The 14524-nt window shown below is 43.9% G+C and overlaps 1 protein-coding gene across 2 annotated transcripts; it reads left to right on the top strand.

Moving 5' to 3' along the window:
• The first annotated feature begins 304 nt into the window (after nucleotides 1-304).
• On the top strand, nucleotides 305-14459 carry ERLIN2 (ER lipid raft associated 2). 2 transcript variants are annotated; one of them, XM_026064475.1, is made up of 10 exons: nucleotides 372-402; nucleotides 1237-1298; nucleotides 1626-1716; nucleotides 2268-2393; nucleotides 4956-5029; nucleotides 5457-5515; nucleotides 6845-6936; nucleotides 7670-7759; nucleotides 10199-10278; nucleotides 11372-14459. In XM_026064475.1, exons 3-10 carry the CDS (start codon nucleotides 1671-1673, stop codon nucleotides 11579-11581), a joined length of 777 nt encoding a protein of 258 aa, XP_025920260.1. In that variant the 5' UTR covers nucleotides 372-402; nucleotides 1237-1298; nucleotides 1626-1670; the 3' UTR covers nucleotides 11582-14459. The 2 variants fall into 2 exon arrangements, with proteins under 2 accessions (XP_025920259.1, XP_025920260.1); XM_026064474.1 differs by lacking the exon at nucleotides 1626-1716 and having other exon boundaries at nucleotides 305-402.
• The last annotated feature ends 65 nt before the right edge of the window (nucleotides 14460-14524 follow it).

Consider the following 14524-nt stretch of genomic DNA (forward strand, 5'->3'; position numbering starts at 1 on the left):
TGGGTCGCGGGGTTTGGGGGGCTCCGGGGCCGGGCCCGAGGGTCCCCCCGGCTGGGTCGCAGGGTTTGGGGGGGGAGCTCCGGGGCCGGGCCCGAGGGTCCCCCCAGCTGGATCACGGGGTTTGGGGGGCTCCGGGGCCGGGCTCGAGGGTCCCCCCAGCTGGATCACGGGGTTTGGGGGGCTCCGGGGCTGGGCCCGAGGGTCCCCCCGGCCGGGGCTGCGGTGGGAGCGGGACCCCTCGCGGCCGCCGCAGAGGGGCTCTGCGGGGTGCTGGGGGCTCCCGCGTGTGTGGGGAGGCCGGCGTCGCAGAAAGCCAGGCTCCTGAGCCTCGTTCCTGAAATCTTTCTCTGCTCAGACCACGCTGCAGACAGACGAGGTGAAAAATGTCCCCTGTGGCACCAGGTGAGCTCAGCTCTAACCCCCCTCCCCAGCTCTTTATCCCTGTAAGAAGCTGTCTGGGCCTTCCCCTCGATTATACACTCCAGCTTGCTTTAAAATGTGTAGGTTTGTTCCGACAGACTTGATTTTCCTCCCTAGCCCCAAGTGAAAGTGATGAAACCTGCTCTCTGTTACTCCTTGCCCAAGCTAACGAGTCCTGCTGAGCCTGTGTGGGCGTCTTGAATGTCTCCGCACCTCTTTCCCCTGTGCTTCTGCCTTTGGAGTTAATGTAGACGATGCTGACAGGAGTCTCTGTAATCTCATTCTCGATTTAGTTAAGTTTCTGCTGGGAGCAGACTGCATTTCAGCTGGCTTCAGAGCGCTTTCCAAGCCTGACCTTTCCTGTAGCAACTTACTTGCACGAATCTAATACTCTGAAACTTGCCTTCTCTTTGTAGAGAAGTTACCTCTGTTTTGCTAGTCTGAAAACTGAAGCACAGGAAGGAAGCGAATGTCTCGCTGTCACAGGAGAGCTGGAACTAGGAAAAGGACTCAGGAGTTTGTATTTCTGTATTGTAGCCACTAGAAACTGGTCTTTCCAACCTGGACCTGCATATTGTGATGCAGTTCCTAAAGGACACTTGTAGCTAAAACCAGGAGGCTGGTGCACAGAGTGGGGTGGGGGCTTTGCCGTAACGTCGCAGCGGGCTGCGCCGAGGGCTGTAAATGTTGTGCTCAGCCCGCTAGAGGGGAGTGTCCTCTSTTCAGCAGCCGTCCGGCTGCACGGCAGAGCATTTGGCTGCTAGTAAACGTCTTTATTATTTTTCTTCTTCTTTCTTTTTTACCTTCTTTTTGCAGTGGGGGAGTGATGATTTATTTTGACAGAATTGAGGTGGTGAATTTCCTGATCCAAAGTGCAGGTGAGTTCCTCCCTTTGACCCTGCAACTCCTTGCGCCCGGCATCCATGTGACTTTGCTTTCCCAGAGTTCTTTGTGCTCCTGCTAGTGCAAGGTGAGGTCGGGAGTTTGTGCACGCTTGTGCTTTGACTGGTTTGGGGCTAGGCAGTACTGCTGGTATTCCCCTGTATACCTTGTAAAGCTCCTACTTCCTGGGGCTTAGACCTTTTAACTAGCTCTCCCAGGCACTTGKGTGTTTATTATTTCTTGCACATACTTGTTCTGTGTTACTAATTACTTCATTAATACCTGAATGTCATCTATCACTTTTATTATCTGTGTTATTACAGCCCCACTGGGCTTTGTGCCTCAATGAAGAGCTTCTGTTTTGAGTAATGAGACGTGCAAGCAGTGGGGGAGACGGGAGTCTGCAAGCAGAAGGCTGGCATCTGAGGCGCAAAGGGAATGACCCATGCAGCCTTTTCCTCAGACCCTTTTCTTTTTAACATCCTGTTGTTTACGAGTATGGTATTATTTCTGAGCTCGTCAGCGTCCTGCTTTGAGACCTCTGTCGTACGCCGGCTTTGGGATCCCCTCCTCCTGCTGCGTGCAGGCCCCGCAGCCTCTGTATTCTGCTGTTCAGACGCAATCCATGTGTGCTGTCTTCCTGACAGACATTTGCAGGTAGTGCAGAGAGGGCTGCTGTGACTTAGATGTCATTCTTTTTACTAAGCACGTGACAACGCTGGTTAGTGTGTGATGTACTGCTAGCAATAATTAAAACTCCCTTGTCAGAATACGTGAACAAAGTGCTTGTTTGCGGTGCAGGCTTCTCTTCTCTGGTGGGTGCTTCCCCGTTTCACCGACTGGCGCTGCATCTCTTGCTGTTGCTGGTGGGACCGAGCCATAAGCTTTCCACTGCAAGTGTTCAGCCCCGCCTGAGACATCCCCCACCCCAGCTGTTAACACCGGTTTCACTCCTTCTTTTATAGTATATGACATAGTGAAGAACTACACCGCTGACTATGACAAAGCTCTCATCTTCAACAAGATWCACCACGAGCTGAACCAGTTCTGCAGTGTCCACACGCTGCAGGAGGTCTACATTGAGCTGTTCGGTGAGCTGCTTCTCTGACCTGTGACACTAACTCTGCAGGCTCAGTGCTGGGTTGATGGTTCCTTGATGTTTCTGATAACTATCTGCGTGGTCTGTTGATACAGAAGTCGCTACCCTGTAACAGATGGACTTTTACATATTAATCACATCTGCTCTGTTTTGAAACAGGATTGTTAACCAGCTGTAGTTATTTGCTTCTCGCTACCTTCCAGTGCTGAGGGCTTCAGTGTATTGTAACAACAACAAAAAAAAGTCAGAAGTAGCAGGGAGTTTGAGAGGAGCAAATAGAAATTCTGCTGTGCGATTTCTGCATTTAGGTAATGTGACTTGTTGAATCAGTCCCAGGGTTTGCTAGTCTAGATGCAAAAAGCAGTCCTCTGCTCTTTGCTGTCACAGAAAGTATGAACATGCACTCACTGCCCTATGGATTCGATTAGCTTTGTGACGTGCCCATTGCTGCGGCGCCTGGGCGTTGTGAGTGAGTGTTAGAAAACAGCCCTGCTTGGCGAGGGCCTGCTGACCTTCCATTCCTCTCTTCAGACCCCTGGGAAATCAGGCAGCACAGACGCTTGGAGAGCACGTTTTAAGCCACAGTCCAAAACAGAGTGGTGGTTTCTTGGTAGAAATAGACAGGCCGCTGCCAGTGCTGAGTGTTCTGTTCATTGCTTTGGAGTGACGAGAAATCCCTTCCAGCATTTGGGCGGTATRACAGTGCTGGCTGTAGGCAAAGTGTTGCTGTGAACAGTTTGGACCCAAAATGGACTGAGTTCATGGCTGTGATTTTTCGATGCCAAGTCCTTGAGAGAACACAGGGAGGGTGCTCGCAAACCATTCCTCTAATCAAACGGGGCTTTCCAAGAAGCTTGGCTATCCCCTTTCTGCCTGGGTCTCTGCGGAAAACTTAGAACTGGGACTCAGTTCCCCTCCCGTTCCTTTAYGGGACCGTTGGCGAGTGTGCTGGCTCTTTGCTGATGGAGTCTCCAGATGTCAGCAGCTGCTGACAACAACTGCTTGAAATGACTCAAGGCCACTGACTTGCACAGAAGGAACTTGTATAAACTCCCGTGTAACTCTTTTGGTCTGAGCTGAATGTTTTCTGGCTCACAAACTATGAATGGAGCATGGCCCATTTCAAACAGACTTATGTCATGATTTGCTGCCCCCACATCTGCAGGCAGGTGCAGGAAACTGATAACAGCTGTTTCCTAAACTCCTGGCTGAACTGTATTACAAATGTGAGTTCCAGACAGCCAGACTGGGACCAAAGCAAATAATAAAGGAGTGAGATGTGATCGCTTTCAAGGCTATTACATTTTTATTTTCCCTTTGCATCTCTGAGCAGGCCCCAACTGGAAACACTGCTATCCTTAGAGCTTTTCACTGCAGCAGGCTTTTGTTTTGTATTTCTTTTTGAAATTTTGTAGATATTCTGAAGCTAATTTTTATCCATTGAGCCAAACAGATCTTGCTGATGAAGTTTTTGTAGTCTATTAAAATAACTAATGCAGCCATTTTACATTTCTGCCTTTCCAGTTTCTTTGTCTCCTGCTGGAACAGATGCAGTTCTTAATCAATCATGATCTAGCTGGACCGCATCTACTTGAGGATCCAGTTGGGAAGATATCACTGGGRAAGTGGGTTTGAGCACAAATGTTTTATTATRAAGATATTATCTCTGGCTCARAAAGATCYTAAACTGCAGATTGCTGGCAACTGGAGAGAGTTTCATTTTATGCCTGCCATGTTTCTRTAGTTTTTCCCAAGTGTTTGCATTGGGTACTCTATCATTATTTTCCCTGAAAAGAGCTTTTGTGTTGTAGATGTGTGGCCTGTGGGGAAGSACTTGATCTCTGAATTTGTACAGAGTATAGACCACATCCCTGGCAGTCCCAAGTCTCCATGTGACATACATTGTGTAGGTGACTTTGTCCCAGATCAAAGTCTCCAAGAAGACTCTTCAAGAGCCCATGAGTTCTGTAGCTCAGACCCAAGATATGCTTCATGCCCCCATGGCCATGCAGRCAGTGGATAAGTGGCTCAGTTGTGACAGGGATGTTGCCTCTCAGGATGCTTTAGAAAAGGCACTACCTTCTCTGAGCCCTCTACCACGATCAGCCCTTGTTGGCACGGCAGTCAGTGACCTTGGTATGGCTGTTTCTAATAGATCTGCACGTGTAACTGATTTTCTGTTCAGTGCTTGGGTTCTTTGCATGATGAATCTATGAGGAATTTAGTCTTCCAGAAGTCTCCAGAGAAGAGAGAGAGTTAAAAGCCTGTAAACAGAAAAGAGAAAGGTCCAGACTGCCCCATTGCCAAGAAATGCATGAAGACTGTTGGGTCTTTAACGCTTTGAAATGCTGCTTGATGTGCTGAGAGAGATGGGAACCTGCCTTTAGCTCAGGGATGCTTTTGCTCAGCACAGCACCTTTATATCAAACTTATATTTGTATTTGCTTTCCAGGAATAAGAAATCTGAGCCATTCCACCTAATTCAYTACCTGTTGAGAGCAAGCTGCCTTTCGGGATTTTTAGTTACCTTTTTTTTTTTCCTCCCCCCAATCAGATCAGATTGATGAAAACCTTAAACTGGCCTTGCAGCAAGATCTAACTACAATGGCCCCTGGATTAATTATACAGGTAATTAGGGTTCCACATTGGAATGTCTAAGATGCAGATCATAGGGAGGGGTAAGAGCTAAAAGGAAATAGGAAGCTGTGAAAAGTTTTTAGAAAATTGCTTTATAATACAGTCTGTGTTTAACTTCTCGAGGAATGAGAACAGTATCTTTCCTGTTGCCTCTTGATTTTGTTGGTTTGGGTTTCTTTTGGTGTTATCCTGGATACTTGTTTAGCCGGGATGTAGTCTGCTGTCATGTCAGGAGATCATTAAAGCTTACATTTGCTCTATGGAGTCTGGAGCTGGTGACAATTCCTGCAGCATGCAAAAGCTTTGTCTGGCAGAGCATGCCCTGAGTGTTAGCTCCCCCACCCTCTGCAGCCTCGGGGGCCGTTTGCCTTTTGATTGTTGGCTGCTTGCCTACGTTTTCTTCATTCTCTCTTTCCAGGCAGTTCGAGTTACAAAGCCAAACATCCCTGAAACGATCCGGAGGAATTATGAGCTGATGTAAGTGCCCGAGACCTGCACCTTTGTGTTACCAAAGGGAATCGGTCATCCAGATTAATGTGTTTTCACAGCATGCAATGATCAGAGTGCCCTCTGCCAGGCATGCTCTCAGCCTCGTGCTGCCTCGCTACCATCCAGGAAGGGTGTAGTGAGGCTGCGCTGGATAAGCTTGTGTCTGCCGCTGTGACCGGCAGGTCACTGTGAGTTGGAAGGTATTTCTCTATTTTGCGCATTTGGGTACAGGAATTATTTTCCCCGGGAGCTTGTTCCCCTTGCCACTGTCCCTATTTTAGAAAGGCCTCCCAGATCATGTGAGTGAGTGGCAGGTGGATAGAGTCCACCACTAATCCTGCTGTTTGGCTAGGTTTGAGAAACTGTTGATACAACAGGCTGAAGACTTGCAAAGCTTTGAAATAACTTTCTTTAATAGCACTTGACATCCTGATCCCTTTTCAACACTGAGCCAGCAGCTTTGTCATGCACTTGATCATTCAGAAATGCTTATTTTCTCTGAGCGCTCTGCCAACAGAGTCAGCACAGGCCAGAATAAGATCCCTTTCTTCCTTTTTCCTGCCCTAGCATTTGCTCTGACCTTTTGGTATCATGGTAAATTGTTTGCACTATGATCGTGATACATAGAATCCCAAATCAGCCTACTCTTATTTGTTGCCGTAAATGCAGCTGGATATGTGTTGAGAGAGACTTGGTTTTGGCTCCAACTGCTCTGCCCTGATTGGAGGGAATATTTAAAAAAAATACACTTTCTTCTGAAACTTCTTTTTATGTGTACAGAACAGTAAGATAGAAAAGACTTAAGCCGCATGTAAAAGGCATGGAGCCATTTTGCTAATAAAGGATGATTTTAAAGCTGTTTACTTCCAAAAGAAGCAAAGTAAGCTTTCACATGAGAAAGAGAAGTTGTAACCATCTGTGTTGAAGGCAAAGCTTTTGTAGGATTTTCATTTCCTACTTTGTTTTAATAATTTCCTCATTAACAGTAACACATAAAACTTACCATGTGTATGGTCAAGATGTATTTCTGTGATCTGCCTCTGCCAGAAGGCTTTATGGGAGTCAGCAGAGAGCAGCAGGGAATGTTTCACACTGACCTTACTGAAAAGTTTTCTTGCTATGGCGGAAAGAAGCAGACACTTCAGGTTAGAAAAAAGCTGTGTGTGTACATGTGCACACACTCACTTTCCTGATTGCTGCCTGCCCTAAACGCATGCTCAAAGGAGGGCTGAGCCAGCGTCATGTTCTGGAGATAATGGTAGGTCAAGCCTCTTCAGTAAGCTCACGTTTTATAACTGCCTTTTTCTGGCTTACTAGGGAGAGTGAGAAGACAAAGTTGCTGATTGCAGCACAGAAACAGAAGGTGGTGGAGAAGGAAGCAGAGACAGAAAGGAAGAAGGCCCTCATTGGTCTGTATACCTCTGCCTGAAGGCAGAAACTGTACAAGGGTGTGTGGTGGGGTAGGCAGCAAAAAGAGGGAACCCAAGCGTCTGTGGGGGAAGGTGTGCTCTTGGTTCCTCATTGAGTCTGAATGCCTCACCGCAGCTTGACAGTATCCATGAGAGCGTGACCATTAACTGAAATAGCGTCAACCAGGCATTGTAGTAGGAAAGGCAGGAGCTAGAGTTATTGGAAGTTTTAGACCCTCTCTGACTTGCCCTGGGTCTCTCCCAAGTCTGCAGCAAGAATGCTTGCGTCTAAAGGTGCTGTGAATGTCTCTGAAACAAGATTCCTCGCATATTCTCTGCTGTAAGCCTGTGTGTTTGAACCAGACCTGCAAAGTTCTCATTCCTTGGTCTTGCTTGCCTTGAGAGGGGACTGTGTGCCTTTCTTTTTGTGCGGCTGGAGTATCTTTGTCCAGTTCTGTCTCTTATTGCAGTTAAGAGCATATTACAAGTGCATGGTGATCTCTCTGACTGCATCTGTGTGCTGCTGATCTAAAATTCTTCCAAAGAACTCAAGAATTTTTCAGGTGGTTTCCAGCTTTGCCCACATAGACTGACCCCCCCTCTGAGGGTTGAGAATATTTTTCCCCCATTTATTTTTACCAGAAGTGGGTGGTAAAGATTTCCATGGGTGAAGTTGCTTCTGGCATTAGGAAAACTGTCATGACAATATGGACTTGTCTCTTTTCCACCTTAGAGGCAGAAAAAATTGCACAAGTTGCTGAAATAACTTATGGACAGAAGGTGATGGAAAAGGAAACAGAGAAGCGAATTTCAGAGATTGAAGGTGAGTGGTGAACTTTCCAGTAAGCAAATACCTTATAGTGGTTTTTATCTGAAGATCTCCAAGCAGTTCACAATGGAGTTAAGTAGTTCTTGCATCAGTGCAATGAACTGTGAGTATTGACTGTGGTCCTCAATCTAATCTGACATTCACAAGGGTGCAGTTATTTGTCCAAAGTCATTCATTTTGAGCCCTTGTATACGGTTCATAACGTTTCATGGTACCTTATGTAATGTTTTGTGGTTCTGAATACATGTGTCTGAATGCTGAAATTCTCCTAGCATTTTCACCACCTATTTTACAATGGAGTTTTTAGGTGGTCAGATTAGGGCGGACAGCAGAAAGCATTCAGCCTACTTGGACAATGGCAAAGTTTGAGAATCTCAACTCCAAGTTCTCGGGTGCCTCTTCATACAACCTAAGTGCAGGAAGTATGATTGTCAACAAGTGTAGAGGCAGGGAACAGGAGACTGGCATCTTCCAACAAGAAGTTCTGCCAGGCTTTGGATAATGGCAGCAGACGCTTGCAGAGGAGTAGAAGCATTCTAAAATATTACCATGAAATCTTGGAGGTGCGGTCGCATCTCTTGAATATCTGCAGTAGGGTAGCGTTGTGGAAGCTTTCTATCCTTTTCTTGCTTAGAGATTATTCTAAAACTTGGACAGTTGTGTGTGCGGTGGGTTTTTTGTTTTTTGGGGGGTTTTTTGAGAGGGAGAAGAAAAGGGATTCAAATGTAGCTTTAGTTTTCAATGTAGTATGAAATATGTGGAAAACAAAATTCGGCTATCTACTCATTCTGGAAAAGCAGGGATCTGTCACATAGCTTCTAAGTCGTAAAGGTCAAGAGAAGGAGTGGAGGAGCTTTAGTATTTTGCTTTAACCAATAAATCCTGTAATCTGTCTTCTAGCTGGTGTTTTTGCTTTTTCATCCTCCTCAAGTGTTGCAGTTTGCTGTTTTTTAGGAACCAGGATTGGCCAGAGGCAGGAATAGGACTGTTTCTTTGCAGATTGTGCTTCTTGGTACTCTTTTTCCAAGATGATCTTTGTAGAAGTTTGTGCTGTTAAGTTAAGAAGGTGTCCCCATACAGTGCCTTGTCAGGCAAATTCCAGGACATGACAAAGGGTCTGTATTTCCAGCTTGTAGTGGCAAGGCCTTATTTTCAATTACATTCATTATAGGCCCTGTCAAGCTTTGCAGAAGCCGACTAGGAGCCAATTAGAGCTTTACAGATCAGTAGCTTCTCATTAAGAAGTTCTTTGCAGAAATACAAAGGTTTTTATTTCGTATAAATACATGTCATCAGGTGTCAGGCCTTCAATTCAGCTCCACCCAGGCAGACGATTCGGCTCTCCCTCATTCTTTCTAGTGTCTCTAACTGGGACCACTCTGGTTACTAGCCAAAAGAAGGGAAGTCTAAGGCCGCAGCCACCCAATTGCTTATTTGATTTTTAAATGTAGTTGTTCACAGGACTCCCTGCTAGTGTAGGCAAGCAAGTGGTTTATCCAGCTGCACAACTCTCAAATCCAGACTGATATGTGTTACAACTGCGTGTTGCTCCCTGACTTGGCTCCCTGTTATAGAGGGAGTGTCAAGAGATTGCATTGAACCAGACAGATAAGCTCATTTTGGCCTTAACAGAATGCCCTGATACAGCATCAGTATTATCAGGTACATAAGTCAGAAGAAAGAAGAAAAAAAGGAGAGGAAAAAAAAAAAGAATGCTATACAGAAAGGGGAAGTATTTCTTTCCTTAAATGTCTTTGTTTTTTCCTTGCCTATGCTTCTACCCTAGGAGTCAAGGAGGTTCAGTATCCTGCAGGATCAGACTCTTACACAGTTGTTGATATTGCAGAGAAACAGCTCTCTGACATCTCTCCAAGGGACTGAGTCTGTAAAGGTTAAAATTTCCTGGCTCTACATGCCAGACTCTTAACCTCAATATCCCAGACAAAATCCCATCTGGGGAATTGCATTCACTGCCATAGACTTCATCTGTAGATCAGTCTGACATGCTGTTCTTGGAGTCCTGTGCAAATGTCGTGAGTAAATACCACTTTTGTAATGAAACAGTTGCTGTGTTTTCAGCACAAGAGTTTAGTGGCTGGCTAGAGAAGAAAGAAGAGAGTGTACTCGGCCTGTGTGACAAGAGCGGTAATAAGAAACCTGTCTTTATAAAATGCTTTGAGGTTTTCAGTCACAGATACAACTTACTTATTTTATAATATCATCCTGCAGCATTTCAGGAAGGAAAAGTAAGGAAAGATCCCATTTCTGGGTTTCCCGTTTTGTTCCCCCTTCCCCTTGTTGTATGTATCCTTTACAGTTTAGCTGTAATACTGACCACGTAAAAAAATTTCTGGCTGCAGATGATACTTACGTGGCTGGAAATAAGAATCTGAGTGTGGGAGCCTGTGGTGTTTGTTTTTTTTTTTTTCCCAGATGCTGCATTTCTTGCAAGAGAGAAGGCAAGAGCTGATGCTGAATGCTATACTGCTATGAAAGTAGCCGAGGCTAACAAGGTATTGATATTTCCTTATGCTGCGGCTGAAGCAGGGCTCTTTACGTTAGGCTGTATGGAAGCACTTAGCAAAAGGGCAGCCTGTGTTTATTGTTTGCTTATGGTGTCTGATTGTTCAAGTCGAAAAGCAAAACAAAGCTAGCTCCTCTCAGAATGAAACAACAATGATGTTCTTACTTGCAAATTCATTTTCTTTTCTAGACAGATAAATTTATGTCAGGATACACAAAATATCTGGTTATCTCGGGAAACAGCTCTGCTAGATGGTAATGGGGCCATGGCTCCCTCTGTAGATAGAATATCAGTTTCAGTGTTGCCCTTTCACGCTGTTGTCATCAGAAATGTTGATCTGTTTCAATCTGCAAGCTGGCAAGCAATCAAAAGCAAGGAGATCTCTAGAGTGACGGATACATTTAGAGTAGACAAGCGTTCGGCAACGAACAAACGGGGCTGCTTTAATCCACCAAACTAATTAGCCTGGCAAAGCCTTGTTCCTGCTGAAAAGAAAAAGCTAGAAATAGAGAAATTACATGGATAGAACTGTCAGGCTTATTATTGCCTGCAGCGAGTTCCCAGGACATCCTGGCAGGAAGACTTTCTGTTTTGTAAGGGTCAGTGAGAATGGACAGAGGTCCGAGATGTTTGTGCACAAGTTTTGTCCCAGTTATTCCATTCTTTCTGTTATAATGTCATTATCCTGAAAGAATGAGCTCTGCTCTCCAAAACGGACTTTTCAGTCTACTCTGTGGGGAGAAAAAAGCCGGTTGTATTTTTCTTTCCAGTAGCTTGCACTGCAAGAGCTTTCYGTGAGTTATGTGCTTTAGAGCATCTCCATCTCTGTGATACATCTGGATTGAACATTCCCTCAGCTACTTCCATCACTTTCTGAGTTCCCCATTCAGTCACTGGGATTTAGAGCTTGGCTTGTATTGGCTTGAAAGAGAACCTCCTTCTAGATACTCCATCTTTTCATTTGGAAAAAGTATAAGCATGACTGCTAGTGTTTTGGAAAAGTGGATTCCTTATATGCTTATGACAGAAACTTGGTTTTGAATAAATCTGAGTTGTCGGTGATCTTTTTTATTTTTTTGCAGCTGAAGTTAACTCCTGAGTATTTGCAGCTGATGAAATACAAGGCTATTGCGGCAAACAGCAAGATATATTTTGGCAAAGATATTCCCAACATGTTCATGGACCATGCAGGAAGCCGGACCAAACTTGCAGATGGACTGGCAGAAGGAGTCCAAGATGATGATGGGGCAGGAACCAGTGAGGACACGAAACTGCCTCATAACATCAACTGATCTTGCGAGATTTCTATTTGTTTTATATGAAAAGGAAAAAAGAACTGGGAAGTTTCTTTTTGTTTCCCCCTTCCTGTACTGAAAGAGATGAATCAGACTTAATCCTGTCAATCTTTTGTATGACAATTGGATGCAAGGACTTCGGTATTTACGGGGTGTTTTTTCCAGTGACTTCTAAGCAATCAGCTCCAAATACGTACTCTAGATGCACCTCTCCCTGCTGATGGACAAGTAGATCAATTATTCTGGAGAGGCTAGATGGAAAACATCTCTGGACAATCTGTTCTGCAGCCAGCTTAGCTAGGTACTTAATTTTGGAGTGAGGTGGTTTGTAGCAGTGGGAAGTAAAGAAGGTTTGGGGTTTTGGAGGGAGGGGGAGTTGCTGCTACAATTTTTTTTTTTCTTGTTGGAAATTTCCAGTACTTTATTTCAAACCCCTTTTAAAAAAAGGTGCTAGACTTTTGTACACTACGCATGTCTGCTTGAAGGCCCAGACACTGTCAAAATGGCAGGTTGCTGCCTGCTGTATGGGGCACTGTGACTTTCCTAACGGTCTGTGTGAATGCTCCAGGCTCATCCTGAGTGTAAGGTGTAACAAACGCATGGAACCGTSTTTTCCTGAGGTTTAAGCCAATGCATTTTGCCTTGGTAGGGCAGCTAAGAGCATTTGCACAGGGAGTTACGGAAGTTCAGCTGAAATGTTGGAGGTTACCTAGTTACCATGCGGGGTGGGGGGGGAAATCTAAGCCTTAGACCAGGTGTCACAGGGGTAGTGGCCTGAAATATTCATTTTCCGCATCTTAACACTGGTTTGTTTTCCATTTGTCATATTTGGGGAGGGTTAAAGGGGCGTCTGTATTCTGTGGTTCTTGCTGGCAGTTTATCTGCTAGGTCAAGGGTCCAGGTATGTTGATGGAGGCAGCATCCTGCCAGTGTCTCAGTGGACTTAACTTTCCAGTGAAATCAGACTGGGAACATGGTACTTCTCACAGTCTTCTCATTTAGAAAAACTAGAAAGGAAAGGGTTTTTGTATCATAGACCCTGATTTTGCAAATAGCCGTGCTGGCAAGTAACTGCCTGAATGACTAGTCCCGCAGTCATTACATTACATTAGCTGCCTATTTGCAAGAGCAGCTGGATTTCGGTGTTTACAGTGTCTTATTAGAAAGATGATGTTCAGGTAAGCTGAAGTGAATGGAACTGAATTGTTGTTTTTTTCAGAATAAACCTTGAGAGAGGAAGATCTACTAGTAGCAAAGGACATAAAACACCATACTGAAAGTCACAGGGCAAAGGCAAGAACTTGTGTCTGGACTATTCAAAGAGAAAATTTCCTTTTCTGTTCAGAACATGCTATACAGTGTACCTTTCACTGCAGAACACTGATTAATTCTTTGCATACCAGCTGTAGAGAGATAATAGATTTTTTATTTTACATGTATACAAAACTTTAAGTGAGGAAAAAAGCTCAGGGCTAGAGCGAACATCTGGGTTTTTTTGTTTTTTGTTTTTTTCCCCCCCCCAATCCATCTGTCACCTGGCAGGAGAACCTGTTTATTAATTGCTGTTTTAATTTGCAGCCCATATACTAATATAAAATGATACGAGTGTAAGTGCTAACTTTGTTGTCAGGGAGCGGCCTATTGCATTTACAATCTAGTGCCGCAAAGCTTGCTACCTGCCATACTTTGTTTCACTCTTCAGTGTTTTAAATATGCATTAGGTTTTTTTAATAAGGCAAGCACAGTAAGGTAGAAATCTGATGAATTTCTAGTGCTGGTTCCAGTATTTTCACTTTTTAAAAAATATTTTTACTTTTGGGATGATGACTATTCATATTTGAAAATTCAAAATAAGATACCATCAGTTACTGCTGGAGAAAAGTCACATCTCCTATAGGTATTTTTTGTGTCTGTTGGAAAACCTGAGCTCCATAATGAAAGTTTCATCTCCAAACCTACAGGGGACCAGACAGCAGTCAAAGAATTGCATCAATAGGTGCATAGGTAATATTGCTCAGTTTTACAAATAGGTTTCTGCAGAGGATTATGGAGAGGGAATAGCAAAACTTTTGGCATGAGGTAATAGTACCTAACACTTTTGAGGATCATCTAGTTTGTTTGGGGTTGTTCTACATTCATGTTAAGACTTCCATTTAGTAACTAATACCTACTTTAGTCAAGTATTTTCACAAATGAAAAGACCCAAACAAACCAAAGTGGTATTATAAGGTATGCTTTTGTGTAACTTTACTGTAAAACAACAGTTTGGAATAAATAGGTCTTAAGTTTTTTTTTTTCTTATTGAAAACATTGCTATTAAAGTATTCATTTGGAGGGGAAATATAGAAAAAGGAATAACCAGTATTATTAATTTCAAATACAGATTTTTTTTTTAAACCATCATGGGAACCTTTATGATTCCTCATGATTGAAAATTAATTACTGCAATAGGAGAGATAACATAGAATCTTGTAACTTAAGCAAATTGTAATAAGAATTTAAAGAAAAAAAACAAAATTGAAATCATACAAATTTTTTACAAGCCAAAATTAATTGTTGCTTTTTTGTTCAGATTCTTCATTATATATTTAATTTCTTGAACCTTCCAGAATAAATTTCTCACTGCGTGTAAATCTTTATTCCATGTATCTCTTTAACTAACATTTTGTCATAACTTCCATAATCGGCAAGCGTGAAAGGAAGGCTTGAATTTTAAAACAATTCAACAGAGACAACGCAGGTGTATGGCACTGCAGTTATCTGGGAACGGGTGGCAGGAGCAAGGTACAGTGCAGTCTTTGATCTTCCCATGCGTTGAGTTAGAAGTCTTTTTATTTTGGTATTTGCTCTGACAATAAACTGGCCTTCGATTTCAGTTTTAGTCTCTTTCATGGGTGACCCTTAACGCGATGCGCAGATATGTTTGCAGGGAAGATCTGC

This window comes from Apteryx rowi, unplaced genomic scaffold, assembly GCF_003343035.1.
Source record: "Apteryx rowi isolate R43461 unplaced genomic scaffold, aptRow1 scaffold_217, whole genome shotgun sequence".
In the NCBI taxonomy this organism is placed as follows: Eukaryota; Metazoa; Chordata; class Aves; order Apterygiformes; family Apterygidae; genus Apteryx; species Apteryx rowi.